The 22,445-nt window shown below is 43.2% G+C and overlaps 1 protein-coding gene and 1 pseudogene across 1 annotated transcript in view; one reads left to right on the top strand and one right to left on the bottom strand.

The window, feature by feature from the left end:
* rtel1 (regulator of telomere elongation helicase 1) overlaps positions 1–16,930 on the bottom strand; it is a 28,819-nt gene extending 11,889 nt beyond the window's left edge. Inside the window, exons 1-21 of the mRNA XM_049017991.1 lie at positions 16,545–16,930; positions 15,621–15,819; positions 15,001–15,094; positions 14,204–14,285; positions 12,804–12,864; positions 11,934–12,009; positions 10,066–10,150; positions 9,286–9,351; positions 7,806–7,959; positions 7,685–7,723; positions 7,082–7,157; positions 6,109–6,206; positions 4,604–4,659; positions 4,393–4,458; positions 4,154–4,232; positions 3,451–3,583; positions 1,507–1,620; positions 642–682; positions 447–532; positions 270–347; positions 15–92 (exon numbers count right to left, since the gene is read on the bottom strand). Coding sequence (XP_048873948.1) covers positions 15–92; positions 270–347; positions 447–532; positions 642–682; positions 1,507–1,620; positions 3,451–3,583; positions 4,154–4,232; positions 4,393–4,458; positions 4,604–4,659; positions 6,109–6,206; positions 7,082–7,157; positions 7,685–7,723; positions 7,806–7,959; positions 9,286–9,351; positions 10,066–10,150; positions 11,934–12,009; positions 12,804–12,864; positions 14,204–14,285; positions 15,001–15,094; positions 15,621–15,819; positions 16,545–16,646 — 1,863 coding nt within the window. The 5' untranslated portion in view covers positions 16,647–16,930. The remainder of the gene's footprint in view (positions 1–14; positions 93–269; positions 348–446; positions 533–641; positions 683–1,506; positions 1,621–3,450; positions 3,584–4,153; positions 4,233–4,392; positions 4,459–4,603; positions 4,660–6,108; positions 6,207–7,081; positions 7,158–7,684; positions 7,724–7,805; positions 7,960–9,285; positions 9,352–10,065; positions 10,151–11,933; positions 12,010–12,803; positions 12,865–14,203; positions 14,286–15,000; positions 15,095–15,620; positions 15,820–16,544) is intronic.
* Positions 16,931–22,256: 5,326 nt separating this feature from the next.
* Positions 22,257–22,410, top strand: LOC125745574 (U1 spliceosomal RNA; annotated as a pseudogene).
* Positions 22,411–22,445: the final 35 nt, after the last annotated feature.

The raw sequence follows: 22,445 nt of genomic DNA on the forward strand, positions 1-22,445 counted from the left end.
CAAGATGAGCTCACCTTCCCCCTGCAAACAGCAAAGAAGCTGCCTCCCTTTGATTTGGTGTCATTCACTTTGTCGTAGTAACCATCGATAATCTACGCAAAAGGGGAAAAACACACCGTGCACTCAACCCGAAACAGAGAAAGCTACATTCAATTTCAATAAATTAAAATAAAAGAAAATCCTAGTACAGTAAGTTGTTGGCCTATTAATTCAGCGTATGGAAAAGAGGCGAGAATGATCCAGAAAGATAAGAGCTGGGTCAGTCCAACCTCTGTGAAGGTTCCTTTGCCTTTGGGCTCCACAAACATCGGCTTAATGCTCTCTATTCTGTCAGCGTGTCCATTGGCCTAAGATCAGGGCGAAAGGCTCATGAGGCTCGAGATAAGCACCCACATCTGTGTTAATTTTTACGTAAATATCTTCAGAGTGTCAACGGTGTTTTTTACCCGCCAGAACTCAATGGTCTTATCCATCACTGGGTAGGAGGGGAAGAACACCAGCAAGCCGTGGGGAATGACGCGTGCAAGGTTCACTTAAAAACAAACCGACAAACAATTCAGCCATGTACCAGTTATCAATGTGCCAACGTTAAACTACTGTTATCTTGCACTCCAAAAACTCTATTATGATTAAACATTTACCAACTGTGTTACCAAGAGATGCCATGTTTCCTGGGTCAAACCTGCGAAAAATGAAATACATTAATAAGCGAATTATTTACACATCTACAAGATCAATTTGCTTTCAGATTCTGTGTGCTGTACAGTATGTCCTGTCTGTGTCTGTTCTGTACTAAATGTACTTTCATCTGTCCTCTATGTGCTCTTTTGCTTCCCTTATAAAATCGCTTTGCACTGAAAAGGAATGCACCCAATCTCGCTGTACTTGTACAGTGATAATAAAGATTCTGATTCTGTATTTCCTGAATTGTGGATCAATAAATCAAATCTAAGCGAATCCATCACCAGAGGTTTCTGGTAGCTATATGCAAATGTAAAACAATGGGACTGATTGCTTTAGCTATTAATAAACGAGTTTGAGTTTGTATTGTTCTATCTTTAACAATCACGTTTTAACAATCACGTTTAACTCCCTCTGGGTACTCCTGTTTCCCCCCACAGTCCAAAAACATGCTGAGGCTAATTGGAGTTACTGAAATTGCCCGTAGGTGTGCATGTGTGAGTGACTGGTGTGTGAGTGTGCCCTGTGATGGGCTGGCCCCCCATCCTGGGTTGTTCCCTGCCTCGTGCCCATTGCTTCCGGGATAGGCTCCGGACCCCCCGCGACCCAGTAGGATAAGCGGTTTGGAAAATGGATGGATGGATGTTTAACTCCAAAAATATCTGGAGGTTAATAGGGTTCCTTGTTTTGTGTGAACGTGGGCAACAAGCAACAATAAATCCCTTGAAATGAGAGTTTCGCACTACTCATAGTGATGTCGCAGCATGGAACGCCTCAGCACTTCTCTATTTCAACACAGCCTGGTGAGTCACCTCCCACACCTACCGCCTGTCAAAAGCTGAAGTGAGTTGCACACTATCGGGCCCCTTTTCAATTATAGTCACGAAGATCTGGTCTTGCTGGATGACGTGAGGATTCTCCAGACGCACCGGAAACCGGCTGTGGTGGGGGGGGGGGGGGGTTGAATATAGAAAGACATTAATAATAAGCTAGCCAAGAAATGAACAAAAATTTTAAACACAGTATAGCAAACAAAGCCATACGCTAGCAAGCAAATAAACAGCCAAACAGATAAGCTAGCAAGCAAACAAAGAAACAAAAGTAATTACCCCCAGCATGCAAGCAAATAAGTTTGCAAGCAAACTAATACATAAGGCAGCAAACAAACAAAAGCAAATATCAGAACAACGAATGAGATTAGTTAAGGGTGGGTACATAGAATATTAAGATTTAAAAGTGGTTTAAGTTGGAAGCACTCCAACATTTAAGCAAAGTGCATAACTTGGCCTCCTTCAGTAAAACATCTAGCTGGATAAATGTGTAAATATTTCAAACTGGAAATGTCACTGAAGCCAGTAACTACGACATGTGAAGGAGATGAAACTGGCTGGACACATAGACCATAAGCATCAGTTCATTATCACGCTCATGTTTACAGAGACTCTCAACTGGGTTCTGATGTTAAAGGCAAATGTGCGTTTTTGCATTTTAAGACTGTAGTGCCCTACTTGATATACAAATTCAGCTTCACTTCCAGGAACAACTTGATAACTGACCTTTAAATTGACGCTAATACCAATTTGCATTTGTATGGCGAGGATGTACAGCTTTTCACAGTAATGGGGGGCGGAGGGGGTCTAAAAAAAAAAAACTGTCATCCAAATATTCAGGACAAATCGTGGCCCATTTTGGTTCAAATAGGGGCTGAGCATTTTATTTTACAATGAGACAATCAGTAAAGTACAGGACGGGTGGCGACTCTCAGAACCTTCCGAGATTTTATTATAAGGCCCGTAACGTTTCTAACTCATTGTTAAATTGGCTGTGCTTGGCAATTGGCCACTTCCTTTTGTTTCGGTCTTAAGGATGCATTTTTCTAAAATGCATCCTCTCATATCTGCTTATCCAGGACAGGCTCACGGCCAGATGGGAGATTTGCTCAGGAAGTCGAGGGCAGAGGGACACCTGGAACCAAACGGCAGATCACTGCATGTCCACGCAGCAACGGGCCCTTCCGGAAACTCCAAAACACCCGTTTCCAGGAAGCAGCCAGCACTAACACACCCAGAGCCAAGGGGCACGAATGGAACCACCCAGCCTGCAGGTGCAGTTCCACCAACCACCCTCATTGTTCTCTACTCCATACATAAAAAGCATGAAAAAAATAGGACCTTCCCTAATGCTCCTTCATAAATATTTCCAGAAATATTCTTTGGAAACAAATTCCCAGACAGGGTTTATAAAAGTTTATATTTGGACATGACTGGACATGGGAAAATGTGGACACCATGCTAATTAAGAACCTTCACATAAAAACTAAGCTATGAGTGACTCATTGAAGCCCAACTGGATACCAGCATACCTACGTTATTTAATTGTTGGAATTATTGTTGTACTGCACTAAGACAGCGAAATGTCAAGCCTCGTTGCTTCGTGTTTGTGTGGGTGGCATAAAGCAACTTTGTGTGTATTGAATGGTGACACAGGTTTACTGCTGGCATGCTTGCCTAATGTTACATAAGTGGTTCAACTTTATCTTTCGCCATTTTACACTACTGGATGTTAACAAGACCATTAATGCTGGCCACGACACCACCTACAGGCATGGCTTGGTATTGACAGGAGAAAATGGTCTTCGAAAGCTACGGTGGGTGGAACAGGTGCCCTATCTTCTTTAACCCACTCGCCACCGCACCTTCATCAGTTCTCACCCACCGGGCTTCCGGGGCTAGAATGGGAATGTGGCCGGGATCCCAGGTAGAAACTCACATCTGCATCTCGGAGGTGAAGGAGGAGAGGGGTGCCAGGGTGCCACTGGTCAAGATGATGCACCTCACTCCCTGACGCACCAGTTCCTGCATGCCGAAGCCCGGGCAGAAACACCAATAGCTCAGGATGTTCCCTGCGGGTGAGGAAGATGCAGATGGTAGAGAAGCTGGCAGACACCCAACCACCCTGCCTGAAGGCCATCACAGTCACCTTCGCTTCCATTCCCACTGACGTGCTGCTAGAGAAGATAAACTGTCACTTTACTAATTCATGTGAAAGCATTACAGTACTCCGCAAAACAACCACTCCTCGTCCGTGATCTCGATTCCAATAAAGCCTTTCACAAGAGGCAGAAAAAGCAGATGGGATGCTGATTAGCAAGCACACTAAAAAAAAAAAAAAAAGACTTTTTTTTTAGGGTTAAAATTTAAAATTATTACAAACCACTTTCCCTAACCAGCATGTTTTTGGACTGCAGGAGAAAGCCACAGCACCGAAAAATCATTTCAGTGAGCACTTAAATTACAAGATGTTGGGTCACACCACCACCCTGTTAACAAAACAGAAACTCTTATTCATGATTTACCTGTTAAACTAAAGGATAAATTCCATTAAATACACACACACACACACACAAACAAACTATTGTTCCTCAGCAAGTGACCAAAACTGGTATCAAGATTAATTCGCCCGTTGCTTGTACCTTGTTTTTTGGAGGAAGATGATGCCCAAATATCTGCATTTTTCCTTTTGTGGCTGCTAGTGTCCTTATGGATATGAACCTGGAAGTGGTTTATATATAAAAACAGACCATTAAGTATAAAAACACTGGAATCACCATATCAAAAATTAAGTGGAATATTCCACTTTAAATTTTTTTTTTAAAAATCACAAGGCTCTGCTGAGTCAGCTGGTCGCTGCGATAGGCATCATAACACAAACCTTGAATTGTTTTGTGTTTTCCTCCAGCCCTGCACTGCCCTCTAGTGAGTCCGCAGCGAACACTAACTTTTGAGACATGAAAGACACGCAAGGTTAGTTTGGTTGCTTGCCTCGGCAGAAGTGGCGGTACACTTGATTTGTAGAACTAAAATATGATTTTTTTTTTTTAGTTTGACATGCAAATTAACTGTACAAATACTAGGTCTCTTGCCTGTATGATGTCTGCCAGCTTCTGTAGCCCAGAAGTGTTCAGAAATATTCCAGGGCCTGTGTGAAAAGGGGCGGGGGGAGGGGGACGTTTAACCATTTATCAACCCACTGATCCTCTCAGGTTTATAGAAGTGGGCAAAATAAATCCGTGTGTATTCCCACCAGCTAGGGAACCAGCCTACACGACCAGCCCAAGAGGCAAGAGCGGCCATTTCTTCCTTTTTCCTGAATAAGTGCTATCACCATTCTACGATGTTGGCGGGAGGCGGACTGTAAACCATAAAGGCAGCCGTTGGAGTTAAAAAATGCAATGCAATGCAATTTTATTTATATAGCGCATTATCACAACATTACATTGTCTCAATGCGCTTTACATTTCTGCCACGTAAAGACCCCCCAGTGAGTAAGCCAAAGGCAACGGTGGCAAGGAAAAACTCCCTAAGAGGAAGAAACCTTGGGAGGAACCAGACCCATCCTCCAGGGGCCAGCAGAAAAATCAAACAAAACAAGAATTATATAGTTTAAGCTAATATGCAGGGGAGGAAAATTTGTTGAGCTGTAGGAAAAAAAATCTTTTAGTTATATTACCTATAAAACGAAGATTTGAAATAGGTCTATAGTTACGAAGTATTGTGACACCGGCCTTCGGTGCTTTCGGAAACGTCCCTGTTTTGAGTGAGGCATTTACTATTTGCAGTAAGCCTGTTGCTATACTACCGAAAACTTTATTTTAAGTCTGTAGGTAAAACAGAGAGCACTGGTAGAGGTTTTTCAGGCACTGCTCAATCTCCAGAAAAGTGCTGCTGTCGTCATAATCAGACTCAGACATAACAGCCATATCTGTCCGACTTTGTGATACACGCAAGATGATCCGCGTTTGTCTGAGTTGAACTTATGGCTGATTGAATACTTTTGATAGCTCATCTCACCATTGGAGCAGCTAAGATACAGAGGATCATTTGGTATGGTACTTAGTTAACTTAACAATACAAATGTACACCTATGGTTGGCATTTCCATTAATGGCTGTGTAGAAATACGACTGTCTACCCTTGGCCGCTTCAAAGTTACAAACTCGTCTTGATAGATGTGACAGTGGATATCAAGCCCTGTTCCCTCCATTCCTGCTCAGCCTTACTGCATTCCCGTCTTTCACTGCTATGACCTCTCTCCAGGGTGCTTTCTAACTTCTAGAAATGGTTTCTCATAACAGGCACTGGTTAGCATCAGTAACCTTTAAACACACGCAGACGCAGGCATGCACATCTCTTCGACGGGAGATTTAATTAAGATAAACGTACTCAAATTCCACTGCAGTTTCATTTCAACTGTTCCAGGCGTGGGAGGGAAACTAGGCCAACATTCTTTAAACATGACACACTTAAATGTGATTCACGACTGGAGGTTAAACGGGGGTGAGACACAGGAGTAAGGGATCATTAGGTGTCTCACGGAAGCAGCAGAAGGGAAACAGAGAAAGTGAAAAAAGAAAGAGCGAGTAACTCACGTCCTGCCAAGTAGCCGATTATCTGCTCCAGCGCCTCCAAGATGGCCGGCTTGGTGTTGAATGTCAGCTGCGCCTTCTGGAACAGCTCATATATGAAGCTGCAGTCATGAATTTAATTATTAATACCCAGCAATCTGGGTCAGCGTAAACAAAACAAAACAAAAACAAAAACTGCAGCAGTCATTTGGGATTATAAGAGTCAGTAAGCCAGTGGGTCTTGGGCGTATAAGGGGACCTGGGCTGTGTGGAGAATTTCTGTATGAAAGAAAATTACAACTGGGGGGGTGATGTGGGGTGAGGATTTGATCAGTCGGGGGACTGTTGACACAAGGATAGAATACCTGTCCCATGGCCCCAACATGATTCACATGCACAGCCATGCATTCCGACTTCAAAATCAATGAGGCCCCTCTGAATTCAGGCCGTGACACACAGGAGAAGGGGGGGGGGTGGGGGGGTGGGCAATAAACAATAAGGGAACGATCTTCTTAACAGTCTGAGAAGCTGACGAGACAGTGGGGTAAAACGAGGACACAACTGAAGCAGCGGCTGAAAAGAAGATATGCGCCTGCATGCCTGCGCGCGCGCACACACACACACACACACACACACGTTTGTGTTCATATCTTTGCGGGGACTGTCCATTCATTTCTATGGGAATAACCCTAATCCCAACCATGATGACTTTAACCCCTACCCAGCCCTAAGCGTAACCATAATTAACCCAACAAAATACAGGACTTTTTTAGTTTTACAATTGCAGTCACAGATTTGTATAAAATTGAGTTTCCTCTTGTGGGGATCGAAAAAATGGTCTCCACAATGTCAAAATAACAGGCTTTTATCACATTGTGGTTGCAGTGTAATGTATAGATAACCTTCAGCAGGTCATGCAGTGCCAGCCGCCACATTGCGTTAAAACGACCACCAGGGGGCACGATGGGCAGCGCAGGCATGTTTGAGCCAAACCCACCTTCCTGGTTTCGTGATGCCCTTTTCGGAAGTCACCTCAAAGGAATCGATGACGGCCTCCACATCCAGGAGTATTTCTGCACATTTGGAGAAAAGCAGCAGTGGCAGGCAAACTTCAAACGTTACAAAGTGACACTGGGGACTGTCTAGCATTTATTTTTGTGATGCTCCAACGCAAAAATGTTGACAAAATTCTCCATAAGCTATGAAACGTAAAAGTTTATTGCAAAAACTGCTAAACTTGCAGTGTACGATAAAATGAATTCAATTCAGTGCCGAAGCAAAAAGACATCAATTATACCACAATTCTGGAATCAGTTATTCCTGACAGCTATGTTTTGTTGCCTTTGACGGCATTTGTTGTGCCTTGACGGCACCAATAAATTTGACGCTTTCTGTTCTCTAATTTGTTGCAATAGAAGTATAGAACCAATCACCAGGAATGTGTTTGCGATCATAATATATGACTATCATTTAATTTTTTTATAATATGTGGCACTGGTAGAGACAACACACAGTTTCACTGTTACACAGAAAAGAATATTTTACTGTCACATATGTCCGAAATATTTCATGTGGAAAAAACATGGAGCGTAACACTTACGTTTTATTTTAGCTACTGTAGATATGTTCAGTTTCAATTCTGGAAGAAAGGATGAGATTAGAATTTCCCAAATGCGAGATCATTTCAGGATGAAATTATTTAACGTCTGTGGCTTTCACACCTGAGTTCAGCGATTCCACGTTGAAGTCCTGGGTGACGTCTCCTCTCCCCGCCTCCCGCGCTTGTTCCACCAGGACCTTGTCGACCGTCTCGATGGCAGATGCCAGGTCGTAAGGGGTGAGGTCAAAGGAGCTGGACTCTTCACACATCTTTTCCTAGTTAGAGCAGGTAAGGGGGCTTCGCTGGGTAAACAACGCCAGAGATATACTGAGCCACCAAATGGTTAAGGAACCATTTCTACGCCTATTTGACAACTCGATTCAGAGCAATAACTCTACTTCATAAATGCACAGTGTGCTCTACAGGACAGAGAAACGCTTTGCACGTCACACATCACTCTGTCACACTCCTACTTCAGCCATTTCTTCAGTTTATTTAATATTTATTCCATACATACATACTACTTCAGTACCTAGATACAAGTCTACTGTGATATTTTTGAGCGCCTCTCTCGGGATTGATGCTGCCTGATCCCGTTAGATGTCATTTGTTACTCACTGGATAGATCAAATAAAAGTACTGATGTACACAAGGCATTTCAGTGCATGCCATGAAGCACTGGAATACCAGACTCTTTGATAGCTTAGCAACATAGTGAGGACAGTGTCTAGAGGTAAGGGACAAGCACAGCATAGTCACTAAACTCAATGCACGCAATGTACACCCCAGTGAAAAGACCTTTCTAAAGAGCTATACGTCAATAATGCATTAAATAAGCAAGCGGAATGCATCCTAAAGGGGGGGGGGGGGGCAAAACCATGTGACCTCTTCCCCCATTTGTGTCGATACTCCAGCGCAGGATGCAGGCTAATCCCAACGGCACACAAAATCAATGCCTGTAATGTGACGGAGATGTGGACCAGGCTGCTCCCCGCTTAAGTGGACGGTCATAAAAGCCGCCTCCCCCCACCGGCCCTGAAGGAGGCAGCGCAGACACACAGGAAGCTAATGGAAAGGGCCATGATTGCTGAAGTCCCAGGTGTTTTAAACAAAATGCATGCTGTGTGACTGGGGGGTGGGGGGCAGCTGGTGGGGGGGGGGGGGGAGGTGGGGGCTTCCCTACCGAGTTGAGCCCCCAACCTCAACTATACTAAATTACACACCGCCGACAGGGGAAGCCTTTGTGCATTTGTGATGGAAGGATGGAGGGGATACGCCCAGTGGGAAACTAATAAGACTATAAAAAAAAAAACACAAACAGGGAGGGGGTGGCCACACGGATTCAACACTGACCCACGTGACCTAAAAAAAAATAAATAAATAAAAGACCACCAGCAAAGTCAGCAGGAAGTGACAACAAAGGCCTGTGAGGCTTTGATGTGACAGGAGTAGCAAGCTGAGGCGACGCAGGAAACACAAGGCCGACATGCTTTATGAATGCGGCCCTCGCTTTCTAGGTCACACGGCCCCCGGGATGGGAGCAGGCATCTTGTCTGGGGAAGCTGAGCGTGGGGGGAGTGGAACACACGCCCATCACTTACCACGTTGTGCGCCTCGTCGAAAATGACCACGGTCCCCTTCAGCTCGATGTTGTGCGCTCTTCGACTCTGCCGAAGAACACAATAAAAGGTGCTAAATTAACTCTATTTTAAAGGGAGCCAACGTGGACAGTGTATGGCTCAGGGGATTAGGGGCACCGCACCTATGAACAGAAGGTCACTGGTTCGAATCCCAGCGTTGGCAGTGGGATTTCATCACTGGGTCCTTCAGCAAGGCCCACCAATAACTCCAGGGATTGTGTGACTGATAAATAAGTATAATGTAGAGTCAACCACTCCACATCACTGTGGTTAAGGGCACTGGCCCCCAGCGATCTGGAAAAGTCTCATAAAATCTTTTGTTTCCCTTGGTTAGCGAAGAGCATGCAATACGAGAAGCGCGAGATACGAAGATCCCAGCGCTGTCATGCATTTTATGCATTTATGAGTTATTAGGCTCTTTGAGTGTCATCTGAGCCATTTGCAGAACTCCCAAAAAAATGCCATTTAACTTGTTATGCCGACCACGCAATATATCGAAAGTGCACTTGGGAATGGGGAAGGGTCGACTAATGAAAATGTGTTCATCTCACTGCAACGTGCAGCATTACTCTCCTCCTGCAAGTTCACTGCTGCTCAAGTGTTCTGCAAAAAATGCCCTCTTTTTACGGGCTGTACTCAAAAGCAGCAAAAATAAAATAAGAATGATTAAATAAATTATGGTTTAGAAAAAAAATGGCCTCATTTCTTGGCCGTGAGCATGGGCGAGGAGCGAATTCTTACCTTTGCATCAAGCAGGTAGTTGTAGGGCATGAAGATGATGTCGGCCTGCTGTTTGAGGGAGCGAGTCAGGTAGTAAGGACACACCCTGCGTGGCGAGGAGAGCAGAGATCAGCGACAACGGCCAAGCTGCCCCTGGCCACACCCCAACATCCCCAGGAAAATGTGACCCCACAAACACACATGCAAAATCAGTATTCCAAAACAAACACTTTTTTTCAGTTTCAGTTCATTTATCAAGGTATAATCTTGTTCTAAGGGAAACTTTTATACAAAACCTCAGGGAGCAGCATTAGAAGGCAGGCTTATTTATAAAACTACTGCCTACGGTGCTCTGTGAAGTACTCTGGCACACCTGGGAACAATTAAAACAACGTCTATTTTTACACATAAAGCACTTAAGGAGAAAGAGAGAGATTTTGGGGAATGAAGGTTACCAGCATTAGGCTCATCCCATAACCCAGACCCCTATAATTCCAATACCAGGAATAACGATTCCCTAGAAAGGCTACTACAGAACACAGGGAATATTAGCTAAGCAAACATGGACATACCAAACTAACCAAACAGATCTTCATTCTTAAGGTATAAGTGTTGGAACATAATGCTAAGGAACATCAACCAGGTTGACTATACTGCCCCCTAAAGGTATAACACGGTAACTACTGTCAAATCAAGTCAAATGGAACTTAATTGCTGCACCAGCCATACATAAGTATCCAGTGGTACGAGACATTGTTCCCCCGGACCACGGTGCAATATAAGACACATAGGGGGCTGTATGTATACAATGACAGGGGTAAAGTACAGATTAGCACAAAGTGCACATCACATGACAGGAGGGCAGACACAAAGTATATACATGAATACACTGTACATTATATAGCAGCAACAACGTAACAACAGAATACAAATATGGGATATAGACTTTGTAACATGAATAGAATGATGAGACTATCTGTACATAATACTGAACACAAACTTTCTGTACACAAATGTACAGCATTGGGTCCTTGCAACAAATAAACTATGTAACAAATAGAAATGTGTTATGTAGCAGCAGGTAGCAAAAAGTGCAAACTCTGACACTGAAACTGAGAAAAGAAATGTTTTTCCTTGGTTTTAGTGTGCATTTTGTAATTACTATCATTTTCACACTCCTTTCTAAAAAATTAAAACAATTTGTCGTGAGTTGAAACGGAGCATAGCTGAATTTTGATAAAGCACGCAGTTACGCCATTTTGCCTTTGTACGGCAGTATGCACGCCCTCTCTTTACGCAGATGAACAAGTCATTTAAACACTAAACCATATGATACACGCGGTAGATCCTGACTGATGTTTATTCATCACGCAGTGGGGGTTTAACATAAATCACCAGGCAAAATAAAACAGAGGGGGCATGTTAATGAGTTAACTGCTGAATTAATAAGGACAGCTGACCTGTCATTCAACACACGCACGCATAACACATGACTTTTGTGGGGGGGGGGGGGGGGGGGGGGGGGCAGCGCTGTCACAAGCATCCACACAATTCCCTTGATGTTATTTCTGACTTGAATAAAGGCCCCAGGAAGGCCTCAGGAAATTAAAAAATAAAATCATGTTAATAACTTGAGTCCTGCCGTTAAATCCTAATCCAGCACCCTGAGAGATCAGGAATAACCCTGAAATAATAATAATAAAAAAAATACTAAAATATACATGGGTCATCTTATTGACAGAGGAATGCGTGCAGGAGTGCCTGATGGTCTAGACTGGGGGGAGGGGGGTGGTTTAAAAGCCTTGGGACAGGATGTTAAGAGCATCATTCAAAAGCATCGTTTCTTGGAGGAGCTCTCAGTCCGGAGCAGATAGGGGAAAGCAACCGACCTTTGTTTGTTTCCAGCTTTGACAAGATCTTCCACATCCAGAATTGTGTTCGCAAGCTCCTTGTCAGTGCATTTCTCTGGAACAGAATAACAGTCAGAATATGGAGAGCGCAGCACGCAATCATTCGAATTTCACGATAAAAACTAGCGAATAAGCCAGACGTCATGCACCTCCAAAAACCCTCACACTGCTTTTCAATCCCACTGCTTTGAGATATTAGTAACACGGGGACAATTAATCCAGGATGTGGACAGGGTCTTCGGGAAAACACAGAGCACAACCCCCTAATCCCCAGGGATACGTCACAGTATAGACTGCGACAGCCGTCTACAAAAGTCCATTTAAAGTCCACAAAAAGCTCCATCTGTGTGAGATTAATTTTTAATTTTTGCATCAAATTTACATGCTGAAAAATCCCCCAGCACAGCCAAAGGCATTCAGAATGGCACAAAGGCATTTCTCTAACGCAAAACATCAACTCATGCATCAGTGAGGATCTCCAGGTGACCTGGGAGTCACCTGTCATCACTCTCGACTCAACAACGGCAGACCCACAAATTCAGAATTAATGAAATACTAATGGTGATACAGGCCTTTGAAGCGATTTTTTTTTTTTGGAATTTGCCACTTTGGAAAAGCGTAAGCAGAGAAAGTCAAATGGCTTGATGCATCAACAAAGACGCGCGAGAGTTAATGGTATGCTGTCAAGTTCCTGGATAAAGCCTGTACTGCCTCATTTCTAAAAGAACCAAGCTAACTAAAACTAGTAAATAAAGAGTAAGCCTTTTGAAAAGCTAGTGCCAATATAAGGTGAAGGAACTGCATAACTGACTGGATTCGTTCAAAAGCAATGTACGGTCTCTTCTGTACCTTCAACGTTGTTGTAGAAGATGCAGGAGTGCGAGGAGATCTTCGCTCGACACATGTGCACCTGAGAACGACAAAAGACTCCATTAATTGGGAACCCACACACCAGCCACATGATATATTATTTAAGTGATGCTTGTTCGGCACCATGCTTGGTAAACAACCGAATGTGCAGAGTAACAGACAACATTTATATTCATCATTTAACTGCCACATTTATCCAAAGTGACTTGGGGTAAAAGGAGGGGTTACAATTTAACTGTGCTGCCTGGGATTGGAACCGACCACCTTATCAAAATGCTCTGCTTCTAGAACCACAGGAATTAACCAACATGTAACCGGTACAAACTCAGCCTAAAGGTCAGCCACAGCGGGCCTTGAGATAGAGTAGATAAACTTCATTAATCCCTGAGGGGAAATTCACATAACTTATCCATCCATCTTCCAACCACTTGTCCAGTACAGGTTAACATGGGGGCCTGGAGCCAATCCCAGGCAGCATAGGTCATAGAGCAGGGAGGCACCCTGAACTGCATGCCAGTCCATCACAGGGCATGCACACAGAATCACACACTACAGGTAATTCAGAGATGCCAATTCACCCAATTACACGCATTTTGACCTCAGAGGTGGGAGGTGACAGTTCTGCTTACGGCACCACAAGACAAATCACCACAAACTAAATACAACGTCAGCACAGTCCACAACTAGGGGCAGTTAGACCGAACAATGAAACAGAAACAATGCCAGCGGCCCCCACTTTCCACACCTGAGGCAGCATTAAATGTCACACCATACGCATGCAGAAAATGATGAGACTGCTTTTTAAAAACAAATCATCCCCAGAGGATTTATATATTCTGAACTATGCGTCCCACAAACGGCTACAACTCAGGGAGTCATCTGCTGCGCGAGTGTTTATGGTCAGATTTAATTTGGGCTTGGTGTTACACAATCGACAAACGTGGCCTCAATTTACTTAATTGCCCTAGAAAAAGAAAGGCTGTATATCATACCATTCCTGCTTTTACTACATGTTAGCGTTATTTTAAGTTTCTGGCGTTATTCGGTGGGTTATTTTTTCGGTCTGGGAATGCTCAAAAATCTTTCCCCATATAAAATGGTAATTGATTCTTCACTTCGGCTTAAGAAAGGTTTCAGAGAAGAGTTCTAGTTTCGTATAGCAGGGGAAACCTGTATACACTCATTCATTTTATACAATAACCAATGAAAATTCGGGGGCAAACCATTTTATTGCATGAATTACTGGGTTCTTGTCATGAAATTGAGATGCTGGAACCAGCCTCAGGTTCAGCCTTCCGGATCAAAGGAAAGGCCAGAGCAGCCCGAGAGTTCGGAACCACGTCTCAGCGTGGCATGGAAGCCCGGACTTGACTGCTTACCTTGATGTGGTTGCTCTCCTGTTTCATCACATCGGGGTTGATGCACAGCTGCTCTCTGGACCCCAGGACACACACTCTGGGCCTGAGAATGAAGGAACACAAAGATGTTTGTGGTGCAGATTGCATGAGACGCTTTCCTACTGTTAAATAAGCACCAGGACAAACGGAACACATTGTCTGTACAGCAGGCTAAAACATAAAACAAACAAGATGAGTAACACGATATAAAAGAAGGCAATTATGCATCAAATTAAATAAGTGAATGTCAATAGTGGGAAGCTCTGGCCTCAGTAACATTGCACAGGACTGTATCTGGGTGACTGCTGAGCAGAAGCATATCGTCACACCTACAGACCGACTGTGCTGATGACACCATGAAGAAGAATGTTCTTCTCTCCCGATACAATCAAGCGTTCCACCATAAAATTACTTCACCTGTTAAATCTAATTATAAAAGCAATGTCATGAATCAGCGGAAATACACCCCCTAATTTGAGGGGGGGGGGAGGTCTATTTCAGGCAGCATGGGGAAAAAGGGCGGGAGATGGGATCAATGTCCTTCACGGGACACAAACATGAACATGCTAGTTCCCCTAATTGCATGCGATTGAATTGCAGTGTGACTCTATGCACTGAGCCAGGCGGGATTAGAACCAACCAATCTTAGCGACGGGAGAGCTCAGTGCTACCCACTGCGCCCCATTCGGGTTCAATAGAACTTAGACGTTGCAAAAAAAAATGTCCTTTAAAAGTGCCAGTAGGACCAAGAAAAGAGACTGAGAAATAGGAAAGCCTACCTGTACGAGGTGTTCTTCAGCTCATTAACAACCTGGGTTAGCTGCGAATGAGTCCTGGAGGCATAAATGATCTTCGGAATGTCGGTATAATAAGCTGTAAAATAACCAAAGCTTTTAATGCGACCGGTAGCTGTGACCTCACCAGCTGCTACAAGAGGTTACAGAGAAAGAACACTGTGTCAAGTGATACAACAGCGATGCAGTGATTTAAGCCAAAGCATTTCAGAAAACTACCTGAAATGGATAAGAGCTAAAGAAACAACGTAGCGTTAGCAAAACTGCACATTTACAAATATATTATAGCCGTGGTGCTTTAAGTCCTGCATACAGTATGAGAGGGCTGCATGACCACTCAGAAAAGGCTAATGGCTAAAAAGTATACTGACATCTAAATCACAGAGCTGGGGGGATTAACATTGCAGTGATGTACAATTACAAAAAAAATTACATATCAATCCTTTAAAGCAGACTGATAAACCTTTATTAGTAATAGCCTGAATTGTTCTGTAGTCATACTTCAGTAATACGTGTGTGTTTCAATGACTATGTCCCCAATTCCTGCCTTGAAACCCCCACCCCACTCAGATGCATTGCACAATCTATATTAGTAATACCCTCACCTGGTGTCTCCCCGTCCGTAGCACTGGTACCCCACGATGACATGGGCCTGTCGGGGAAGAGTTCAGCTCCGCCCATCCTCTCCACGATCTTGCGGGCAGAGATACTGTCCTTGAAGTGATCTCTCCAGGCCAGTGTGGCACAAAGCAGGCACAGTGTCTTCCCTGTGCCAGTAGGGCTCTCCAGAACACCATTGACCTTCTGCAAAAACAGCAAAGCCAAGATCTAGGTCAAACAGGTGCATCAATGTTTTACTCAGAAATGGTATCCTGTGTCATTCAAACATCCATCCATCTTCCAAAACCTCTAATGCAGTACAAATGTGTGGTGTGCCTGGAGTCTGTCCCTAGCAGCACAGAGAACAAGGTAGGGGACACCCTGGATGGGATGTCAGTCCTTTAAGGAACACAGACTCATACACCAAGGAGTTGTGTGAGAAAACCTGTGAGAATTCCCTTTTGTATTGGAAACCTTACTGTACCTGCAATGTAATTCAAAACTGTTTAACAGTGTAGTGCAGTATAAATTATAGTTTGACAGAACACTTGTTGTTCTCATAAAAAGATCTTGCACGGAGACTTTCAGCGTAATAAAACTTACTTATACAACGGAACAAAAATCAACTGTATAAAACGACCAAGTTTGAACACTTTAGATGCTCAAGACGGACAGAACAGACTTAACGATTGGCCATCTGAAATGTCATTCAGGAGCCCGCACCAATGAAATTGCACTCGTGCACTTGTGAGTTATCCGATTGGCAAATAAACCTTCCCGGCAAATAAGACGAGTACGGTGAAATAAACAGTGAAGAAATTCATTTCAGTTGCTAGCTGCGTCTTTACCATACAACCTAATAATCTTCATATGAACAGCGACTTTGATAATACAAAAAAAGCTGTAAATGGTTAAACAAGACCACTTACATCCTGTAGACATTCAATTACTTTTCTCATATAATACTCTTGACATGGATATGGAGGGAAAGGAAAGTCCACTGCAACCCCTCTGAGACTTATCAAAGGCATCGTACTTCACGCAACTATAATTTGACTCGCGAATCCACCTATTTTGTTAAATAAATATTCAATATGGAGTATAGCAATAACTACATGCAATAAGATTTTACTGACTGGAAACAAAAGTACACCATATCTCCCATACGTTTATATAAAACACCTTAAAAATGTATCATTTTCAAACTTTGCGTAAGCTACAGTGCCAATAAGCCGCTATTTCGGTCCCGCGTGATTCCGCCGCAACCTAACATGCCATTTGCACTCGGCGCTAGCGGCCGCTTCCGGTGCCGGACCTGTAGGCGGGGCAAGACTGCGGAAGCGCCGAGTGACGCGCGCAGTCGCAAAGGTCCGCATGTTACTCCGCAAGCGGCGCGTCAGCATTATGCGCAACGGAGCCTGCGACGAGACCCAAACCTGTTATTTAGCACATTAGGATCATTTGGGAACAAATGGTTAATTATTTATAGAAAGTCATCTCCGAGCTTTAATTTTAACTTAAATGGGAACCGCATCTTTTATTTACTATCAGAACTTAAAATATTGTTTATTATCCAGTACACATGATTAGCCTTGTTCTTTTAGTCAAATTAGCATTACAAGGACAAAAAGCCACTAATAATCAAAATTGTGCAACTAAACAAGACTGACCGCTATTCTAATTAAATTAAAAGCAGAGAGCTCATAAGGAACACTAAATTCTTATCCCAGATTAGTGAACATCCTACAAAAATGGAAACTATAATCAATGGGAAGATTACACAGCAAATTCATTATTAATACATGCTTGCTATACTAAGATATGTATACATTGCATAGTTCAGCCATTAGTTCGTTATATGTTAGTGTTTATAAATGAAAATATTTTTGTTCTAATTCTGACTTTTGGCACACAAAAGAAGTAGAAATTGAACATTTTAGCGTTCTTGATGCAAGTAGTACCCAGTCTTTGGTAGTGGTGTGATGTGTACATCGTCTTTGGTAGTGGCGTGATGTGTCCATCGTCTTTTGTAGTGGTGTTATGTGTACATCGTCTTTGGTAGTGGCGTTATGTGTACATCGTCTTTGGTAGTGGCGTGATGTATACATCGTCTTTGGTAGTGGTGTGATGTGTAGATTTTCTTTGGTAGTGGCGTGATGTGTACATCGTCTTTGGTAGTGGCGTGATGTATACATCGTCTTTGGTAGTGGTGTGATGTGTAGATTTTCTTTGGTAGTGGCGTGATGTGTACATCGTCTTTGGTAGTGGCGTTATGTGTACATCGTCTTTGGTAGTGGTGTGATGTGTAGATTTTCTTTGGTAGTGGTGTGATGTGTACATCGTCTTTGGTAGTGGCGTGATGTGTACATCATCTTTGGTAGTGGCGTTATGTGTACATCATCTTTGGTAGTGGCGTGATGTCTACATCGTCTTTGGTAGTGGTGTGATGTGTACATCATCTTTGGTAGTGGTGTGATGTGTAGATTTTCTTTGGTAGTGGCGTGATGTGTACATTGTCTTTGGTAGTGGCGTGATGTGTACATCATCTTTGGTAGTGGCGTTATGTGTACATCGTCTTTGGTAGTGGCGTGATGTGTAGATTTTTTTTTGGTAGTGGCGTGATGTGTAGATTTTCTTTAGGTAGTGGCGTGATGTGTAGAGTTTCTTTGGTAGTGGAGTAATGTGTAGATTTTCTTTGGTAGTGGCGTGATGTGTACATCATCTTTGGTAGTGGCGTTATGTGTACATCGTCTTTGGTAGTGGCGTGATGTGTAGATTTTCTTTGGTAGTGGCGTGATGTATAGATTTTCTTTGGTAGTGTGTCGCTCAGTATATTAAGGATTTGTAGAGTGATCATACAACCGTTGGGTGAGGCCATTAACCCCAACTGCTCCCGAGTTTCTGGTAGACGCTGCACTCCACCCTCACCAAAAGCTGCGTCTCTCATGAAGGTGAGGTGAGAAGGAACATCAGAATGCTCTCAGACAGTGACTTCAGTTGGTGGAAAATTAATTATGCCTGTCTAATTACACCTTACGATGTATGTAAGGTGAAAAAGGGTCTCGCGTTTTATTGCCCCTCTCTTATCCTGCAATTCAATTTTAGATGCCATTTTCTAGATATATGCAGGACATGCTAATGAAGCTGCAAGGAGAACTGTCATTACAGTACTCTAATCAGCACAGTCAGTGATTTGTTCACATGACAAAGGATATCTTCCTAGTGTTGGAATCAAAGCATTGATAACATTAGCATATTAGCTCTGGACAATCTAGGTAGTGGTTCAATTAATAAGAAAGAACAAACTCGCTTCCTCTTTGTAATATGGGGAATTTGTGGAATGATTGATGATGAATTTCCTAAGGCGGAAAGAAGAAAAGTGTGGTGATTCATTTGTGAAAAACATCTCGAGATGAGAACCTGGAATGATGATTATGTTAGAGGGTGGGAACAGGAAAAACTGCCAGAGGCATAATCATCACTTTTATGTGTCTATTTTCCTCTTTCCCTCAGTAACTGCACTCCGTAACCAGCCTGGAATGATTTCCCTGTGGTATAGAAGATATTAAGGATTCTTTTTCCTATTTTAATACTGCTGAGCTCTACTTGGTACATTGCCGCATTGGGCCAGCTTGTGTTGTTCATGCTTCACCTGCTCTTGGTGGAAGGAGTGGGGTGCAGCAGCCTTGGGTGACATTTATTGCAGATTATCACACCGCCCCTGTAAACACTTTAGAACTCACCAGGCAGTAGCTGATTGGCCAGGTAGCTGTCATGTGGGAATTGTCCTGTAGGCAAAGTATTTTCTCCTCGCCTTCTGGGAATTGTTTCAATTAGCCAAGGACTTCCGTATTATCCACCTGCTAGCTCTGAATGCTATTCACAAGTAAACCCATCAATAAATACAGTTAAACAAAAGTGAACATAGAAACTTGAAGATAAAATGTCAGAGTTAATGAAATGTTTATGTGTGAGCAAAGATCAGCTTCCCTTTATAAGTTCCAACAGTTATTGAATCTGAATGCTAACCTTACAGCGAGTTGTTGAATTTCACTGTACATTTTGTATATATCCCAACATTTCTTGCTTACATTCACTCCTGCATTTTTGTTATATATTTATCAAACACACATGCACATATATCAATGCATGAATCCATGCAACATAGGGGAGCATATGCAACACACACAGACCTGCAGAGACTGTCCATTCATTTCTATGCTTCCATCATCCTGCCGCTTTAGTCAGACAGGAGCCCCAGTATTTAGTCCAAATGATGTTGCTAAAGTCAGTTTTCAGGTATTTGCAAACACAAGCCAGGTGCTCTTCTAAATGTCTTCTAGTTATGTTCCAGCCTCATAGCTTTGAATATCTGGAATTCTCACCTCTTTCTTCTCTCGAGAAAAAAAGACTCAGAGGCCTCTTCAAGTAAACAGAGTTTTTTTTTTCTTGAAATCATTATTCAATATTCCTTAAATATATCTGGATAGGGGCTTGTAGGGAAATTCTTGCTCCTTGTCTTGAATTCCAGCCACCATAAGAGGATTGGCTCATTAAATGTTCTGTTGCTACCTTTATTAATGTGTCATCATTTACAGAATGAAAATGCTGATTCCCTTTAGTGCTTTAGATTAATAATGCATGAATCATTGTTGCTGCCTGGAAGCTGATGTCTTACGCTTTCTCTGATTTTCTTTAGCAAAATTACTTTTGATTGATTTTTTTAAGGGAACATTCTTTCTGTTGACCTCGCTTGACAGTTTACCTTTCTTGCATGTTGCTTTACCTGTGATTTTTTATACGGGCGGCTTTGGTTAAGTGCTTCTGTGGGCTTCGTTTGGCTGATGCTCTGCAGTGATTTGCAGCGGCAGTCCGCCTCAATCACATGGGCATGCGTGAGACACGAGCTGGGGCCACCCTTCCCTAGATCCCTTCCGACAGGGATGGATGTCTTCTTCCTTTCTGCTCTTATTAATACATTCCCAAGGAGCAGTGCCCGACTTTCGCTTAGGGAAAATCTCAATCCCCGAGTGTAACCGGAATGAGATCTGTCTCAGCCTCATTCTCCGTAACGGCCGTTTGAATTTCAGAACTGAGCTAACGGTCGGGCTTCTCCCTCTGTCTCTGAGACGTGTCACAGGGGCCCAGTTTTAATATCCACAGTTTTATGTGTCTGCTGACTTCTTTGTGGGCATGTGTTTCTCCAGGGTGTATTGTTCTCTTGGAAGTTCATGTATATGCATAAGCCAGGCTTTGCTCTGTGGAATAATTATATAGTAAAACAGGAGTTCATGTTTTGGAAAACCAGTGTATTTATCAAGCGTTCGGTCTTTGTTGATTTTTTTTCCCGTTGCTGTTCTCATGCCACGTCTGAGGTAATTTGTTCATCTCTCTTCATAGGCACTGAGAAATCGGTCCTCTCCTCTGATATCTCCCAGAGGCTTCCCTTCGCAATATCGTACCACATCTGCAAATTTGATCGTATTTAATCTGATTTCTCTATGACGGCTGAGGCTCCCAACGAGTTTCAGAGTTAAACACATTTTGGCGTTTAAATGAGGAGTGAATTGATACTTATTTCCGAGCTATAGAAATATGTAGCGATATAGACATTTTGGAGATAGATGGGCACTGCTCGCTAACCCACTAAGCTGCACACCACCCAGCCGTGGGTTTTGGCAGAAAGGAACTCCGGTACTGTTTCTTGGCATAATGCAGTGGGATGAGCCGATGGCTAATGGAGCTTAAAGGTACAGTACAGCAATGTGAAAGCGACAGACAACATTGCTTACTTTGGCTGGTACTTTTGCCTTTACCCTCTATTTGGCAACTTCCAAGGTCAGCCCTCCTGGCCAATTAATTTAGTCATCCTGAATCCTTTTTGATGATGTCTTCATCTGTGGTTGCCACTTTCAATCTGAAGAAGTATAGGACCCCCCCTCCCCGATGAAATACAGATTCCACTGCAATTTGAGATCCCACACAATGAGAACTGCAAACCGGTAGGTATGAAATTATGAAGTGTATATGAATATATGGGACATCTTATGTTTTAATGCAGAACAATAACATAATAAATGTTGCCAGTATGGACTGATAGAACCTCCTGTTAATGTGGATCCCTGGGTACTCGTGTAACTGCACCACATCCTCTTCCTCTCCTCAGAACCCCACCACCAGCTCCTTCGGCTGACTGATGTTACGGCGTGTGTCATTCTCGCTCAGCATATCCCTGCATTCCCTTTCATCGCCATCGCCGTTGCACATCTGCCAGCTGTGGTGACACTCCTGCAAAGCAAGAGAGCAAAAGACACTTGAACGTGATGCGGCCATTTGCCATGTGAACCTCCTTTCTCGTGTTTCTGAAGTAGTGATTCCAGTACTGGTGTGCATTCGCAAGCAGCTGCAGTCCAGGCAAAAGTCCAGAATGCAGTAGGGTCAGTACTCCTGTTTGGGGCCTGACTGATGGCTGATTATGCTCGGATAAGCCCAAAGAATCCACATACGATCCTTGCAGCCACTAATTAAATCAGTTATTATATCAATTTACACAAATTTATTTTATACATTATATATTTGTGTGTGTGTGTGTATTACTGTAATGCAGTAAATGTATATGTTATATGTACATGTATTTGTAGATACTCACCTGGCTGTGGAGATACCATGAACACGAAGGTAGTTTACCAGGGTGAGGCCCAGCCATTGCACTGCGGCTGTGACCCCTGCGAATTCCTCAAATGTGGGAATCTCCACTGCATAATTTCTGGTAGTGGGGGTGGGGGGGGGGCTGTGTTGTTCAGTGGGCAGTGTTGGCTTAATAGTTAGGG

The sequence above is a fragment of the Brienomyrus brachyistius genome, chromosome 6 (genome assembly GCF_023856365.1).
Source record: "Brienomyrus brachyistius isolate T26 chromosome 6, BBRACH_0.4, whole genome shotgun sequence".
In the NCBI taxonomy this organism is placed as follows: Eukaryota; Metazoa; Chordata; class Actinopteri; order Osteoglossiformes; family Mormyridae; genus Brienomyrus; species Brienomyrus brachyistius.